Raw genomic sequence first — 15,092 nt, 5'->3', positions numbered from 1 at the left:
GGGACAGGGGAGCCTGGTGGGCTGCCATCTATGGGGTCACACAGAGTCGGACACGACTGAAGTGACTTAGCAAAAAAAAAAATTAGCCCCTTTACAATAATTTTCGTACAGACGGTTGATACATTCAGAATCATATGTAAATGTGAATAAATATATTTGAAAAACTCTGCTGTTTGTAATATGCAAAAAGAAAAGAAAAAAAGGCAAACTTATTGGGAAACGCAGCGTCAATGCGAATTCCCTTGGAGCTCACTTCCAACGTAGTGCTGCTCCTGAGCCCTAACAAACACTGCAAATCTCGAACTGGAGCCTTGTATGTATGTATGTGTGATATATAGGTGAGGAGTAGGGTGGTAAGACGCGCAGGTTTAGGGGAAAATGAAGCAGAAAATACATAAGCTTCACTTTCCCCAGCCGTAAAATGGGGGCAATAATTCCCGCTTCGCCCACCCGCACACTATCACATTGCTTCACAGAGGTCGAAATGGAGTGAGGTGGGTAGCCGTGCTCATACATATTAAGAGGGGTCTGAAATCTATTATCACATACACACATCCATATTCTCTCTCACACCATTCTTTCAATAAATACACAAAAGGGGAAAGAGATGAACTGTAAAACTAGGAACTTTTTTTAATCAGTTACAAACTAAATTACAAATAATATTAACAGCAAGAACACTCAAGGACAAAAGGTGGGAGAAGAGAGACAAAATCATAAAAAGAAAAAAAGCTTAAAAAAAAACAAACAAACATATTTGCATTACAGACCCCAAGGTGCACATGGCAACAAATCCCCACCCATTCCCACTTAAAAAACTACTATAAACTGAAATATAAATATAATTGTTCATCCTTCTTTTAAAGAAATATTTTTCCCCCAATGTCCCCACTCAGTCACAGCCCTAAGTGTCAGAATTCTCAAAATGATGTCTCAACCTTAACTTATACGGGGTGGCCTTCAGAGGAAAATGGGACCTAGCACCTTAAGAATCGTAAGAGAAAAATTCAAATATCTTTTACTTGCCTAATAAGGCCAAGGTGAAGCACAGTCCCTGTCCCAGAGCCTCCTAGACACATCTTGCCCATAGGAGGGACAGGCAAGAAACCTAGGAGCCATCATTTCTACTGCAGCCCCACTGGGACCACAGAGGCTGGGAGTCTTGAGTCTCCCAGAGTTAGGTGAGATGAAACACTAAAACTAGGGTATAAACCGGTTGGATCTATTTTTTTAAACCTAATTCTTTGAAACAGGCCCCTCCATAATGTTTTTGTTTTGTGTGGTTTTTAAAGTTCCAACTTAGCCCCCACTGCTATAAGTTGGCCTTACACAGTGGCTCTGGAGGCTTGGGGTCTTTATCATCCCAGATACAGAAAATAATTAATAGTGGGGCTTTCAGAGACTGGGATGGCAAACTTATGTGGACGGAGGAGAAAGTCTTTTTTTTTTTTGTCTTTTTAAAAAAATACCAGCCCTCTTAAGCAACGACTAAGAGGAGGGAGAGAGGGTAGTGGAGGCTGACTTAAGTGCATCTAATACTGAAGCGTCCTTTCAATTCCGCCTATTTCTTCCCTCCACCCCATCACTCCAGAGTGGATTGGCTAAGAGGGGCAGCTGAGTGCTAAGGCAACCAGACAAGATCAGTGAGCTAAGCGCCCGGGCTGAGCCAGATCACACTCACACTGGAGAAGAGGGTGATACTGGGGGTAGGGGCTTGAGAAGGCGATCAGAGTCGAAGGTGAGGTACTGGCTTGGTCACATCTTGGAAGAAAGGGTGAGCCAGAGCTGCCTTGGCTGAAATCCGCTTGTTAGGGTCGTAGTGCAGCATTTGCTGGAGGGAGAGATGCATGCTGACTTCAGTAATGTGGTAATGGACTAAATGGGCAGCAGGTATTGAGAAACTGGGAAACAGAATTCTTTCACCCCGAGTTCCCATTTCCTCCTCCCTATATCTAACAAGAGGGAAGCAGAGACAAGGGAAATGCTGAGACCTGGAGTCCAGGGCCTCATTCTTCCTTCATGCTAGAAAAACTCTGCCCAGGGGGAGGGAACAAGAGGAAATGGATGCCCACTCCCTAGTCTCACCGATAACAAGCTCCGTCCATCTTCATCCAGGGGAGGCACCACTTTGCTAAAATCCTGCCTGGCCCACTTGGGGAAACTTGGCTTATAATCAGGCATAGAAGTAACTCCTGGCCAAACCACCTCATCTGGGGTTCCCAGGGTCCGAAAGATCCGGAAGAGTTGGTCGATCTCAGAATCTCCGGGGAATAGGGCCCGGCGGGTCACCTGAAAATGGGGAAAGAGGAAAGGCCAAGACTGACATTGACGTCAATCAGAACTGCCCAAAGGATAATGGAGGTTCCCACAGGCAGTGGAAGGTCAGTAGGGCCCCCTGACTCCCTCCCCAGGGTCTTTCATGGGGTCAGTCACACAGAGCCTGAGACAATGAAGTCCCTTCATCTGCCTCCTCGCTCCCTCCTTCCTTCCCCCAACCACGGCTTTGCAGATCCCCAAGGCTGGGTGGGGCTGGGAGGGGGTGAATGTCTGGGGTGCCACTGACATGTAGCAAAGGGATGTCAAGCCACTCACGGGGTATGGGGTAGACACTGCGGTCATCCCCCCTCCTTGTGATGCAGCCACTTCTAGATAGGAGCACAGCGGGCAGAGACTGTGTCTTCCATTTCTTCTGTGTTCCCCACAGCACCTAGCATGGTGCTGGGTACACACTAGGTGCTTAACAAATATTTTTTGATGAATTGAGAGACGTATATGGGCAATTGTAAAGTATTGCACTGGGGGATAAATGCATGTTATATATATGGGCTAATGGTCTCCATGCCCCCAGTTACAACCCAGATAAGGGACCATAAAACATACTGCTGATTTGATTCGAAAACTCAGCTCACTCCACTGTTGTATTAAAGGGAATGAGAGCTCCCTTATAAGGCTGGGCCTCAGGGATCCTTCAATCTGAAAAGCCAGAGGTTGAGGGGGGGACATGTCTGAAGTTTAAATAAAAGGTGTGGATAAGGTGAATACAGCTGGCCTCACCACTTCCTGATGCCCTAAAATAAGGTCTATAGGCAAATGAAGGAGATGCTAAATGGAACTTATTTTCCCAAATATATGTAGGCTAAAGCTAGCGCAGTTGCAGAAATGATTTAGCTCAGTTTGAGATAAGATTTGTATACTAGATGCTAAGCTGTTTGAGGCTATCCTAACATTGTGGTTGACATCAGCGATGACAGCCCTCTCCTTTCTCCACCACCCTCTTTGTGCTACTCTAGAGGAAAAACCCTGTGATAAGAGAAGGACCATGGGTCTGGGCCAAGAAACAGTTCTGTTGTTCTTGAGTGTGGGAAGGAGTGGGCTGGGTAGACCATGGGCATGCCTCCATACCATCTCAGCAAAGATGCAACCGAGGCTCCATATGTCCACTGCTGTGGAGTAGTATTTGCAGCCCAGAAGGATTTCCGGTGCTCGGTACCACAGAGTCACCACCTAAGGACAAGAGTACAGGACATGAAGATACCCACATGTCAGTTCCTAAACACTATTCTGCTAACTCAATTCTTAACAAGCAGCTTCTATCCCTACATCCTTCCCTTCCCTCTCATTGCCCCTAAGTAAAATAACTGGGTACAACTTCTTAGCCTAGAGTTAGCCTAATCCATGGTTCTGGGGAACATATATTCTGAACCCCCAATTTGCAACCTCTTGGAAAACTTGAGGCAAATGGTCATAATTTTAAATTTCATGCCTTCCACCTGTCTCCTGGCTCGGTATCTATCAATATATGAACTCTATGCATACTCTAAGACCTCTCGGGGTGTCAGAAATACTTTCCATGTAGTGAGAAACTGCTGGCCAGATAGTTACTAAAAACTCTGTGAATGTCCTTGTTAACACCTCCCAGGGAGTTCAGAGAAGACATGCAGAGGAGGACTCACCTCGTGGGTATAAGTACGAACAGGGACCCCAAAAGCTCTGGCTAGTCCAAAGTCTGCTAGCTTGATGGACCCATCTGCGTTGATAAGCAGGTTCTGAGGTTTAAGGTCTCGGTGCAGGACTCGATGAGAGTGGCAGAAAGCTAGGCCCTGGAGCAGCTGGAACAAGTAGCTCTGACAAGGGGAGAGAAAAGACTGTGTTTTTCCACCACCATGAGCAGATTAGGGTCTCCTCTGTAACTCCAAAGTTCTACTAAAGCCTTTACTAATTAAATTGTAATTATATGTTTTCAAGCTATTTCTCCAATTGGATTGTCAATCCATTGAGGATAAAATCAGGTCTCATTCAGTTTTGCATTTATGTTCCATATCGTGAGACCAGCACATTGAAGGTGTTCAATAAATATGTGTTGGATGTTTGCTGGTTGATCGAAAGTAGCTTCTGAAGTAAGGAACCCAGAAAAACGGACAACAGAGACTCACTGGCTATTGCTCCCACCAAACAGGTGGAAGGGCTTTCTGGAGGCGTCTACCAAGTACCCCCCAGTCCCATTTATCTGAGTTTCATCTCAAGAACCTTCCACCTGAGCTGCTAAGTTGACTCACTAGAGTTTCAACGTCTTTGATTCCCCTGCCCAGCCCTAGGGTTAAAGCATAATGAGCAGTGAAAGAGCCACAAGAAAAGGTGTGTATGTGTGTGTGTGTCGGGGGGTGAAGGCTGGGAAGGAAGCCAAGATCACAAATCAACACTCAGTCCAGACTGTCTGCCTTCAGTCCCCCTAAGACACGCCCATGTTGGGGAGGAGTTGATGAGAAGGAGTACCTTTATGAGCGGAAGAGGAATGCCAGTGAGCGCAGAGGCATCCATGAATTTCTTGAGATCCTGGTGCAGAAACTCAAAAACCAGGTAGAGTTTGTTTTCTGTGTGAATGACATCCAGCAGCCTAGGGAAGGGGGAGGTCCAGGAATACACGTGAGGGAGAGAAAGGCCCAGATAATACAAACAGAAGACATCCTCCTTTACTGTCAGAGCACCTCCCACCTCCCAGATACATACTTACTTGACAATATTAGGGTGATTAAGCTCCTTAAGCAGAGAGATCTCTCGTATGGCAGTACTGGGTACACCCTCTGTCTCACTTGGAGAAGTTGGGAAAGCAGAGATGGGAATGTGGTTACAAATATTCCTCTTCCCTCAGCAGTACAGTCATTCCCCCCACACCACCCCCAGCCCCCACCATCCCAGCATCCCCTACGAAAGTGAGAGAAAGGGTGCTTCAGGGGTTAATTCATGGATGGACAGGAGTGGCTTTTTAGACACTTTAAGATCATCATTTCTTCTTTGCCCAGGGTTAGGTTAGCAAAGCCTCTTGGTGAAGGTGAAGTTAAAAGGGGGAAAAGTGTATGTATGTCGGGGGGGAGTAACAGCACCCAGCCTCTCTAGAGGTGCCAGTGAGGTTCAACTGCCATTCTTTTGAAAGAGAGAATTCTAAGATGCGGGTGGGGTTGGAGTACTGAGGGCTCGTCTAGTCATTTATAAGGGTGCTCTTTACCGCTTATCACAAAACCCATCTCCTCGTCGGGGAGTCCTGGATCCCATCTCAAAAGGCTCCTTCCTCTTCCTGACTCTTTCTGACTGTACATTTGGGGACATTAACCGCTTTGGGGGAGGAAATTTCCCATGGATTCGACACTACCCTATAGTCTCCACCGGGAAACCTTCTACTCGTCCTTCAACCCACCTCTCCACTTCAAAAGACTTCCCTCCCTGCTACCTTCCGGTCCCTGGAAGGCTACCCGCCTGTTGCGGTGGGGGTGGGGGGCACTCAAGGAGCTCCCGAGTCAGGAGTCCCGGGTACAGAGGCCACTCACGTGTCCAGGCGGATTTTTTTAAGCGCCACCACTTCTCCCGTCAACTTGTTTTTGGCTTTGTACACAACTCCGTACGTGCCCTCTCCGATCTTTTCCACTTTTTGGAAGTTCTCCATGAAGCGCTAGCGAGTCGGGTCAGCCCGGCCCTGGAGCGGGGGCCTGGGAACCCTGCAGAAAACGGCACCCAGTTCTCGGGGGCCAAGGAGGGAAACAGGGCCCAGCACCGCGACCCGAGGTCGGGATGGAACGCAGTGTATCTCCCGCTCTTGTCAATTTGTCCAACTTGAAACAATATTGCCGCCTCCCCCCTGTAGTTCCCTACCGCCACCAGAAGCCCCGCCTCTCCTTCCCGCGTTTCCCTGGCTCCTCCCTCAGATCTTCCTATTGGTCTACGTCATGGAGGGCGGGGCCATCCTTGCGTCCCTCGCTGCAAACAACCCCACCCAGAGCAACTTTGGTTCCGAGGAGTATTAAGGATAAATTTTTATCTGGGAGGGGAGACTGAACACCTTTTTCCAAGTATCTGATTTGGGATCGAGTTGTCTCCCTGTGTCCTGAGTCTATAGGGATTTCCTGATCTCTAATTCGCTACCCCTAGGAAAATATGTATTGATCTAAGATTAAATTCCACCTCGCCCTGGAGCCTCCTCTGAAAGCAGGAAACTGGAAATCTCATTGTAAGGGTTTCCTGGGGCTCCGAAGAGTCGTTGTCCCGCTTCTCTCAGCCTACCCCAATACTGTCTGTTTTTGGATCCAGGGTCACTGCTTCTACAGTTATTTTGAGAGGTTCCTGGTTTGACTCACAATAGATTGATCCTCTCTCCAATGATGAACTGTGTGTGTCTGGTACGTGTTATGTTTTGTAGCTGTCCTTCAGTCATTTTTTCCCCCCCGAGGGGAGATGGAGTGCTTTAAGATGAGACTGACCTTGTGAAGTCAGAAACTGTCAATGAGTAGCAGGATGTCCAGGGACCAGGATCCCTACTCAGTTCTTTCTCAGGTCCTTCTGCTCCTCCCAGGATTTGCCTGGAGGGAGGGGAGGAAGGGCTATGCAAATAAGCACCCCCTTCTTATACAGGGGTTTGTCCAGTGCCCCAGAGTCTTTGGTTGCTGGAAGGAAGAACAGGATGGATCTGGTGCTGAGAAAATACCTTCTCCATGTGGCTCTGATGGGTGTTCTTCTGGCTGTTGGGACCACAGAAGGTGAGTGTGGGATGTTGGACATGAACAAGTGTGAATTTGGGGTTGCACACCTGCTCTGGTTTTTCTCTCCCTAAAATGGAAGATATCAGTAGTGCTTCAGGTGTCTCCCACCCATTTGATTTAGTGAGGACATGGGCAACTGAGCTCCCTCCCCACATGAAGATTTGGGTGCATGTGTGTTCAGGCACTTGGGACTGAACCTGAAAACAACCCCATCTACCTGGATGGGTGAGAGAACAGTATGTCTCCGTGGCCCTAATTTTGAGATGCTCTGAATAGTGAGCTGGAACATGGGTGCCAAGGTAGTAAAATGACTGGAAACTCATTTAGGCTTTGTCTCAGGCACTTGGGATAGGGTATTTAGGAGATAGAGAAAGATAGGAGATAGGAGAAAGGAGAAAGAGGATGTGGTATTGGATAGAAGGGTAATGAGGCACCTCATCCCCTCTTTGGGATGGGCATGGGTGAACACAGCCCAGGCTTTTGTTCTGGGGCTGGAAGAGACAGGCAGAAGGGTCTCAGCTGAGCATCACATGAAAGGGCTCTGGGGGATTGGGGCCTCGTGACAGGAGCAAGGCGGGTGGGGTGGGGATGGTGAGAGGGTCTGGAATGTCCCGTGCTGCTCTGAGGAGGGAGGATTGGGAGTGGAGAAAGAATGGGGCATCTTATGATTCTCTTGTTCTTGTGGTGAGGTATTCAGTGGGATAATTCTAGATCCTCCCCCAAGAGAATCAATTAGAGATGGAGTGAGGATAGTCTGTGATGTGCAGAAATATCTACATTGTACCCCAGTGCCCCCTTTCTCTAGATCCCTGGTCTCACAGACTTCTTGGAACTTCTCCTTGATCTGACTTCCCTCATTCATGGTGTCATTTCAAGTCTTATTCTTTTACTATGTTCGTTATTGTATTCTGGAAATATCCTGTTCATATGTGTCCACCCAAGGCTCTTAATATGTTGTGCTTACTTTTTGGACCCAGATTTTTACAATCATAAGAAGACATTTTTATATAGTTCATGAAATTTTGCATGGACTGAGTTTGATAATTTTGTTTAGTGTGAATTAACATTGTGTTTATTTAAGAAAAAAAAATATTTTTTTACAGAAACCTACTGAATTTGTAGGGTTTTAAAATAACATGATGTCTGGGATTTGCTTTTGAATGCTTCAGCCAAAAAACAAACGAACAACAAAAATAAAGGATAGATAAAGCAAATGTGACAAAATGCTGATAGTTGTTGGACCTTGGGGAGACACATGCAGAGCCATCACATCACTTTTTTTCAGACATCTTTCTTGGTCAGTTATAATCATTTTGTTTGTCCCCACTCCCAATTTCTACTTGCCTCTAGTCCATCCTTCTCACTGCTTGCCAAAGTGATCCTTCTAAAACACAAATCTGATCATATTCAAAAAGCTTTTGAAGGGTAAGTTTTATGGTATATGCCATATATCAGTACAACAAACAAAATCGTCTGAGGTGCCGTTGCCTACAGGATAAAGTCCAAACTCCTTTGCCTGGCACTCAAAGCCCCCACTCTATCTTCTTGGCCTCATCTCTCATGATGTACATCAGCCACATTGCTAGTGTCTGCTCATGGCCTTCTGCCTAGAATGCTTTATGCCCCAGCCAACTATTTACTGTCTTCTTCAGTCGACCAGAGTGCAATTTACCTGTTTAAAATCTATCATTTTGTTATACATTGTGCATGTCTATTATGGCTCATATTAAGCAATGCCTTGGATTATAGTAATTTATGTATATGTCTATTTCATATACTTTAACCTGAACCCCTTCAGAACCATTTCTTTTTCATTTCTTAAGTTCTTTGCACCTAGCCCAGTGCCTGGTACGTGGTGGGTATTCAGTAGATTAAAATGCACTTTAAGGAACTTCCCTTGTTGTCCATCAAGTGGCTAAGGCTCTGTGCTCCCAATGCAGGGGACCAGGGTTCAATCTCAGGTCAGGGAACTAGATCCCACAGGTCACAACTAAGAGTTTGCATGCCACAACTACCTGACCTCACATGCCACAACTAATCGAAGATCCCTCGTGCTGCAACTAAGTCCTAGTGCAGTTAAATATATTTTTTTAATGCACTTTGAATGTGAGAATGAATGATGTGTCACAGACACTGTTGTCCCCTGAGAAGGGAGTGAGTAATGATTTGAGGGCCCTCATAGTATATCTTCCTTTTTAGGATCCAGAGACAGGGACTGGCTTGGTGTCTCAAGGCAGCTCAGAATTAAAGCATGGAACAGACAGCTGTATCCAGAGTGGACAGAAAGCCAGGGGCCTGACTGCTGGAGAGGTAGGAACCTGGCAATTTCCAGGGAGGATATGGTGGAAATGGGTGGGGAGGGGAACAGGGTTGAATGTACTTAGGAAGATAGGGAAGGAAAAGGCATACAGGGAGGAGAAGCCAAGGAGCTAATTAATGCAGCTGCCCTTTTCAGGTGGCCACATATCCCTGAAGGTCAGCAATGATGGGCCTACACTGATTGGGGCAAATGCTTCCTTCTCTATTGCCTTGCACTTTCCTAAAAGCCAAAAGGTGCTGCCAGACGGGCAGGTCATTTGGGCCAACAACACCATCATCAATGGTGAGTACCTCTCTGCCTCCTTCCCAAGGTCCAGAATCCCTGCTATCCCCAATGAGCTCAAGGAATCCTCCTCCTCTTTTTTTTTTTTTTTACAAATTATATATGTAACACATATTCACTGCAGAAAAATTAGAAAACACAGATAAACCAAAAAGAAAAAAAATTATAGTTCCCCAAATGGGGCACAGAAGACCCAGTGGACATAGAAGTTGGATAGACTTGGATTTAAACTGGTTACCAGTATGTGACCCTGGACAAGTCACTGAATTGTTTTGTTCTTCCATTCCCTTATCTGTAGAATGGGGATGATAACACTTTAAAAGGTTCTTGTAAGGATTAAAATGTGATAATATATAAAGATTTTAGCATAATGCCTGCCCTGTGCTGTGCTTAGTACCTTAGTTTAGACGCTTTGCAACCCCATGGACTGTAGCCCACCAGGCTCCTCTGTCCATGTGGATTCTGCAGGCAAGAATACTGGAGTGGGTCACCATGCACTCCTCCAGGGGATCTTCCCAACTCAGGGATCGAACCCAGGTCCTAGCCTACAGTATTAATTGATGCTGTTATTTTTACTTTTATCCCACTAGCTAGAGCACATCATCCTAGACATTTTGATACATGGCCTACCAATTTGTATCCAGTGTAAGAATATACATGTGTGTGCTCAGTGGCTCAGTCGTGTCTGACTCTTTGCAACCCCATGGACTGTAGCCCGCGAAAGCTCCTCTGCCCATGGGATTGCCCAGGCAAGAATACTGGAGCAGGTTGCCATTTCTTCCTCCAGGGGATCTTTCAACACAGGGATTGAATCCTCGTCTCCTGTGTTTCCTGCATTGGCAGGTGTATTCTTTACCACTGAGCCACCTGGGAAACCCCTTAAGTATATACACAGGAATCTTTTATAGTTTCCATTCTCCCTTCTACCACTCCAAATAGGTTATACCAAGGAGAATGTATTTTGGTAGCTAGGCAGTATTCCTGGAGCCCCTCTCTGGGAGTCATGTTAAAGGTTTTGGTGTACAGTGAGGAATGCCAGGGATTGAGGGAGACTTGCTGTCTTCTTTTCAGGGAGCCAGGTGTGGGGAGGACAGCTGGTATATCCCCAAGAACCTGATGATACCTGCATCTTCCCCGATGGGGAGCCCTGCCCTTCTGGCCCTCTATCTCAGAAAAGATGCTTTGTTTATGTCTGGAAGACCTGGGGTAAGAGTTTCCCTTCTCTGGCCTGTCATTCACACTTAAATTCACTTCTTCCTACCTGATCCCCTTTCTTTTGGTCTCATCCTTAAATTCTGTGAGTTTCCCTAATCTTCACTTCCCCCATGACTCCTTCCTCTTCCACAGCACCTAGTCAACTCTATTATACTTCTTTCTGGGAGCCCTGCTCCAATTATAGTCCCATCCCATGGACTCTCTCATAAGGACTTTTTTCCTGCCCAACATATGCAAGCTTAAACTCTCTGAAATAACCATCCTTGATACATCTCCTGACCTTCCTTCTCTGGTTCCATCTCTAACCCTGCCCCAGTCTCCTTTGACCAGTAACCCCCTTCCCTACTCTTCTTTCCAAAAACCTCAGACCAATACTGGCAAGTTCTGGGGGGCCCAGTGTCTGGACTGAGCATCGGGACAGACAAGGCAGTGCTGGGCACATATAACATGGAAGTGACTGTCTACCACCGCCGGGGGTCCCAGAGCTATGTGCCCCTCGCTCACTCCAGTTCAGCCTTCACCATTACTGGTAAGGACTGAGGAGGGGACAAGGCCAGTTGCAGGGCAGGAGAAGGTGGGGAGGCTGGGCTGGACAGGAAAGGGGAAAGAGGAAATGGTGTGTAACCTTGCAGGGGCAGAACCAGGAAGATGTGGGCAGAGGGATGTGGGGCTTGGAGCCCGTGAAGGGCCAGGCAGCTTGGGTTGGTTGAAAAATATGGCTGTGAAGGAAGAAGCTGACAGAAAGAAGAACTTATGGTTCTCAATTTCTCTGACTCCAATCCCAGACCAGGTGCCCTTCTCCGTGAGTGTGTCTCAGCTGCAGGCCTTGGATGGAAGGAACAAGCGCTTCCTGAGAAAGCAGCCTCTGACCTTTGCCCTCCAGCTCCATGATCCCAGTGGCTATTTGGCTGGGGCTGACCTTTCCTACACCTGGGACTTTGGTGACAGTACAGGGACCCTGATCTCTCGGGCACTCACGGTCACTCACACTTACCTAGAGTCTGGCCCAGTCACTGCACAGGTGGTGCTGCAGGCTGCCATTCCTCTCACCTCCTGTGGCTCCTCTCCAGTTCCAGGCACTACAGATAGGCATGTGACAACTGCAGAGGCTCCTGGAACCACAGCTGGCCAAGTGCCTACTACAGAAGTCATGGGCACCACACCTGGCCAGGTGCCAACTGCAGAGGCCCCTGGCACCACAGTTGGGTGGGTGCCAACCACAGAGGATGTAGGTACCACACCTGAGCAGGTGGCAACCTCTGAAGTCTTAAGTACCACACCAGTGGAGATGCCAACTGCAAAAGCTACAGGTAGGACACCTGAAGTGTCAACTACAGAGCCCTCTGGAACCACAGTTACACAGGGAACAACTCCAGAGCTGGTGGAGACCACAGCTGGAGAGGTGTCCACTCCTGAGCCTGCGGGTTCAAATACCAGCTCATTCATGCCTACAGAAGGTACTGCAGGTAAGGGGGCCACCATGAATGAGTTCATAGAGGTGGGGCATTTGTCACAGCTCTGAAGACCTGAAAGAATTGCTCAGGACCCAGATGTTACTCAATCCTTAGCTTAGCAGTGGAGTCCCCTCAGAATCTTCACTGGTTTTAAAACCCCCTAAGTCCCTCTTAATGGCACAGAATAGATCCAGAGTTCAGGAAACCAGGGTCTTCTCCTAGGCCAGGGGTAGACAGCTTATTCTCTCTTCCCGAAGAGAAGTTCAGGAAGCAGTGTGTGATCATTTGGTGGTGGTGCTCAGTCATGTCTGACTCTTTGTGACCTCATGGACTATGGGTCACCAGGCTCCTCTGTCCATAGAATTCTCCAGGCAAGAATACTGGAGTGGGTGGCCATTCCCTTCTCCAGGGGATTTTCCCTGCCCAGGGATTAAACCCGAATTGGCAGGTGGATTCTTTACCTGAGCCACCTAGAAAGCCCCATGTGATCATTAGATAATACTTATACCTCATTTTCTGATTAAGTGTAAACACAGAAATCTTTCTGACACCACTTCCCACCCCTGGATTCCCATCCCAAAGTAGGTTTACCTGGAATTGTGGTAGGAATACTAAAAGGGAGAAGTGAGATAGTGACACTATGACTTAACACATGTCAAATGTCTGACCCAGGACCTGGCACAGTGTAGGGTGTGATAAACATTTGGGATGTCTAAAATTCCGACTCTAACCCTGTGACTCTGGGGCAGTCATTTCTCTTGGGCCTTTCTTTATCTTAAAAAATGAGAGTTTCCAGCTCTTGTCTGATTCTAAGCCTGGATCCAGTAGCTCTGACTCTACCTGGAAAAATGCCTGTTGGGCCTGTTTTCAGGTTAGTCATTTGCTTCTTGACTTTGCCTCTTTAATCCTCTCCTCTAGGGTCCCTGAGTCCCCTGCCGGATGACGCTGCCACCTTAGTCCTGGAGAAGCGCCAAGCCCCCCTGGATTGTGTTCTGTATCGCTATGGCTCCTTTTCCCTCACCCTGGACATTGTCCGTGAGTCTTGCCTACATTGTCCGTAAGCTGGTGGAGGGAGGCGTGTGCTGCTTAGGGTTGCCCAGTGGAAGCACACCTTGGAAGGAATTACTCACCTGGACAAGGAGAATACCCAGATCCCAGGGGTTTCATATGAAGGCAGAATGGGATTAGGGAGGCAGCCCGAGGACCTTCCTGGCCATGGGCCTTGGGGGAGGATAAGTAGAGGAGTCTCAGACTTAAAAAAATCTTGCAACTTTGCAGAGGGTATTGAGAGTGCTGAGATCCTACAGGCTGTGTCATCCAGCGAAGGAGATGCATTTGAGCTGACTGTGTCTTGCCAAGGCGGGTGAGTGTCCCACGGTTGCCCTGAGAACTCCTGGGGTGACTGCTGTCCTGTTCTCTGGTGTCTAGTGTCCCTTCCCAGATTCCCTGACGTAAGCTGACATCTCTCCCAGGCTACCCAAGGAAGCCTGCATGGACATCTCATCGCCAGGGTGTCAGCTGCCTGCCCAGCGGCTGTGTCAGCCTGTGCCCCCCAGCCCAGCCTGCCAGCTGGTTTTGCACCAGGTACTGAAGGGTGGCTCAGGGACCTACTGCCTCAATGTGTCTTTGGCTGATGCCAATAGCCTGGCGATGGTCAGCACCCAGCTTGTCATGCCTGGTAGGTAGTTGGACAAGAGGTAGGATGAAGACACGGGGAGATGGTAGAGGTTACCTACTAGAGGAAGTAGACACTGAATGCAGCCGTATCTGGGATTCCACCCATAGGGCAAGAAGCAGGCCTCAGGCAGGCTCCTCTGTTCGTGGGCATCTTGCTGGTGCTAACAGCTTTGTTGCTTGCATCTCTGATATACAGGTGAGATCCCCGCCATCCTGCTCCCACTCCTTTACCCCTTATTACCACCACCACTCTTCCTCATGGGAAGAAGAAACCACCAACCCCTTTGGGAAAGTGTAGAGTCCAAGAAAGAGCCCAGACTTGGAAGTTCAACAGGTCTAGGCTGCAGTCTTGCTGGTGGGACCCTGGGGAAGTCAATTAACCCTTCTGAGCCACTGAAAAGTAGGAAACATAATACCTGTCCTGTGGGGCTGTTTTCAGGGCTCTAGACAATGTGAGTAAAACACCTGGTTCTGAAACAAAAGTGGAATAAATGATGATCTCAATGACTGTTGTTATGAATAATATCAACAGTGGAGAAGAACTCAGTGAACTGAGTTCTCCACCTGCCAGAAAGGCAAATCCCTAGGCCTGGAGGGCTGAGGTCCTCAAAGCAGGGAAGCCTGTAGGGTGAGAGGGAAATGGTCAGAGCTTACCATAAACATAAGAGAGGATAAACCCTGTTGGTGAGAAGAGGAGGGAGCCAGGATCAAGACCAAGTCAACCTGGGTTATGGTTTAGTCTTTTTTTTTTTAGAGAAGCACAAAGAGGTTGCCATTGACCACCACTAACCAGTATCCCTGCTTTTCTCCCAATATCAGGCGAAGACTTATGAAGCAAGGCTCAGCAGTCCCCCTTCCCCAGCTGCCACACGGTAGAACCCAGTGGCTACGTCTGCCCTGGGTCTTCCGCTCTTGCCCCATTGGTGAGAGCAAACCCCTCCTCAGTGGACAGCAGGTCTGAGTGCTCTTATGTGAAGTCATGATTTACCCAGGTGGAGAGCAAGGCCTGTCTTTTCTCTGGTCTTCCCTCAGAGACTACCATTGCCTGAAATAAAGACTCAGAACTTGATGCTGTTATTTCCTTGTTTCTGGAAGAATCTATGTCACTTAAGGGGT

The 15,092-nt window shown here is 47.8% G+C and overlaps 2 protein-coding genes across 4 annotated transcripts; one reads left to right on the top strand and one right to left on the bottom strand.

The window, feature by feature from the left end:
• Positions 1-613: 613 nt before the first annotated feature.
• On the bottom strand, positions 614-6,172 carry CDK2 (cyclin dependent kinase 2). Of its 2 annotated transcripts, XM_014481481.2 has the most exons (8): positions 5,823-6,172; positions 5,012-5,089; positions 4,774-4,894; positions 3,954-4,124; positions 3,403-3,504; positions 2,593-2,736; positions 2,086-2,289; positions 614-1,831 (listed from the first exon to the last, which is right to left on the bottom strand). In XM_014481481.2, exons 1-8 carry the CDS (start codon positions 5,936-5,938, stop codon positions 1,727-1,729), a joined length of 1,041 nt encoding a protein of 346 aa, XP_014336967.1. In that variant the 5' UTR covers positions 5,939-6,172; the 3' UTR covers positions 614-1,726. The 2 variants fall into 2 exon arrangements, with proteins under 2 accessions (XP_014336967.1, XP_005905924.1); XM_005905862.3 differs by lacking the exon at positions 2,593-2,736 and having other exon boundaries at positions 5,823-6,171.
• Positions 6,173-6,251: 79 nt separating this feature from the next.
• On the top strand, positions 6,252-15,071 carry PMEL (premelanosome protein). Of its 2 annotated transcripts, none has more exons than XM_070370362.1 (12): positions 6,252-6,668; positions 6,901-7,025; positions 9,228-9,338; positions 9,484-9,630; positions 10,702-10,836; positions 11,213-11,374; positions 11,631-12,302; positions 13,218-13,334; positions 13,578-13,662; positions 13,772-13,977; positions 14,085-14,172; positions 14,796-15,071. In XM_070370362.1, exons 2-12 carry the CDS (start codon positions 6,950-6,952, stop codon positions 14,935-14,937), a joined length of 1,941 nt encoding a protein of 646 aa, XP_070226463.1. In that variant the 5' UTR covers positions 6,252-6,668; positions 6,901-6,949; the 3' UTR covers positions 14,938-15,071. The 2 variants fall into 2 exon arrangements, with proteins under 2 accessions (XP_070226463.1, XP_005905928.1); XM_005905866.3 differs by having other exon boundaries at positions 11,631-12,311.
• Positions 15,072-15,092: the final 21 nt, after the last annotated feature.

This window comes from Bos mutus, chromosome 5 (assembly GCF_027580195.1).
Source record: "Bos mutus isolate GX-2022 chromosome 5, NWIPB_WYAK_1.1, whole genome shotgun sequence".
Classification (NCBI taxonomy): domain Eukaryota; kingdom Metazoa; phylum Chordata; class Mammalia; order Artiodactyla; family Bovidae; genus Bos; species Bos mutus.
This window is presented reverse-complemented; position numbering and strand designations above follow the sequence as displayed.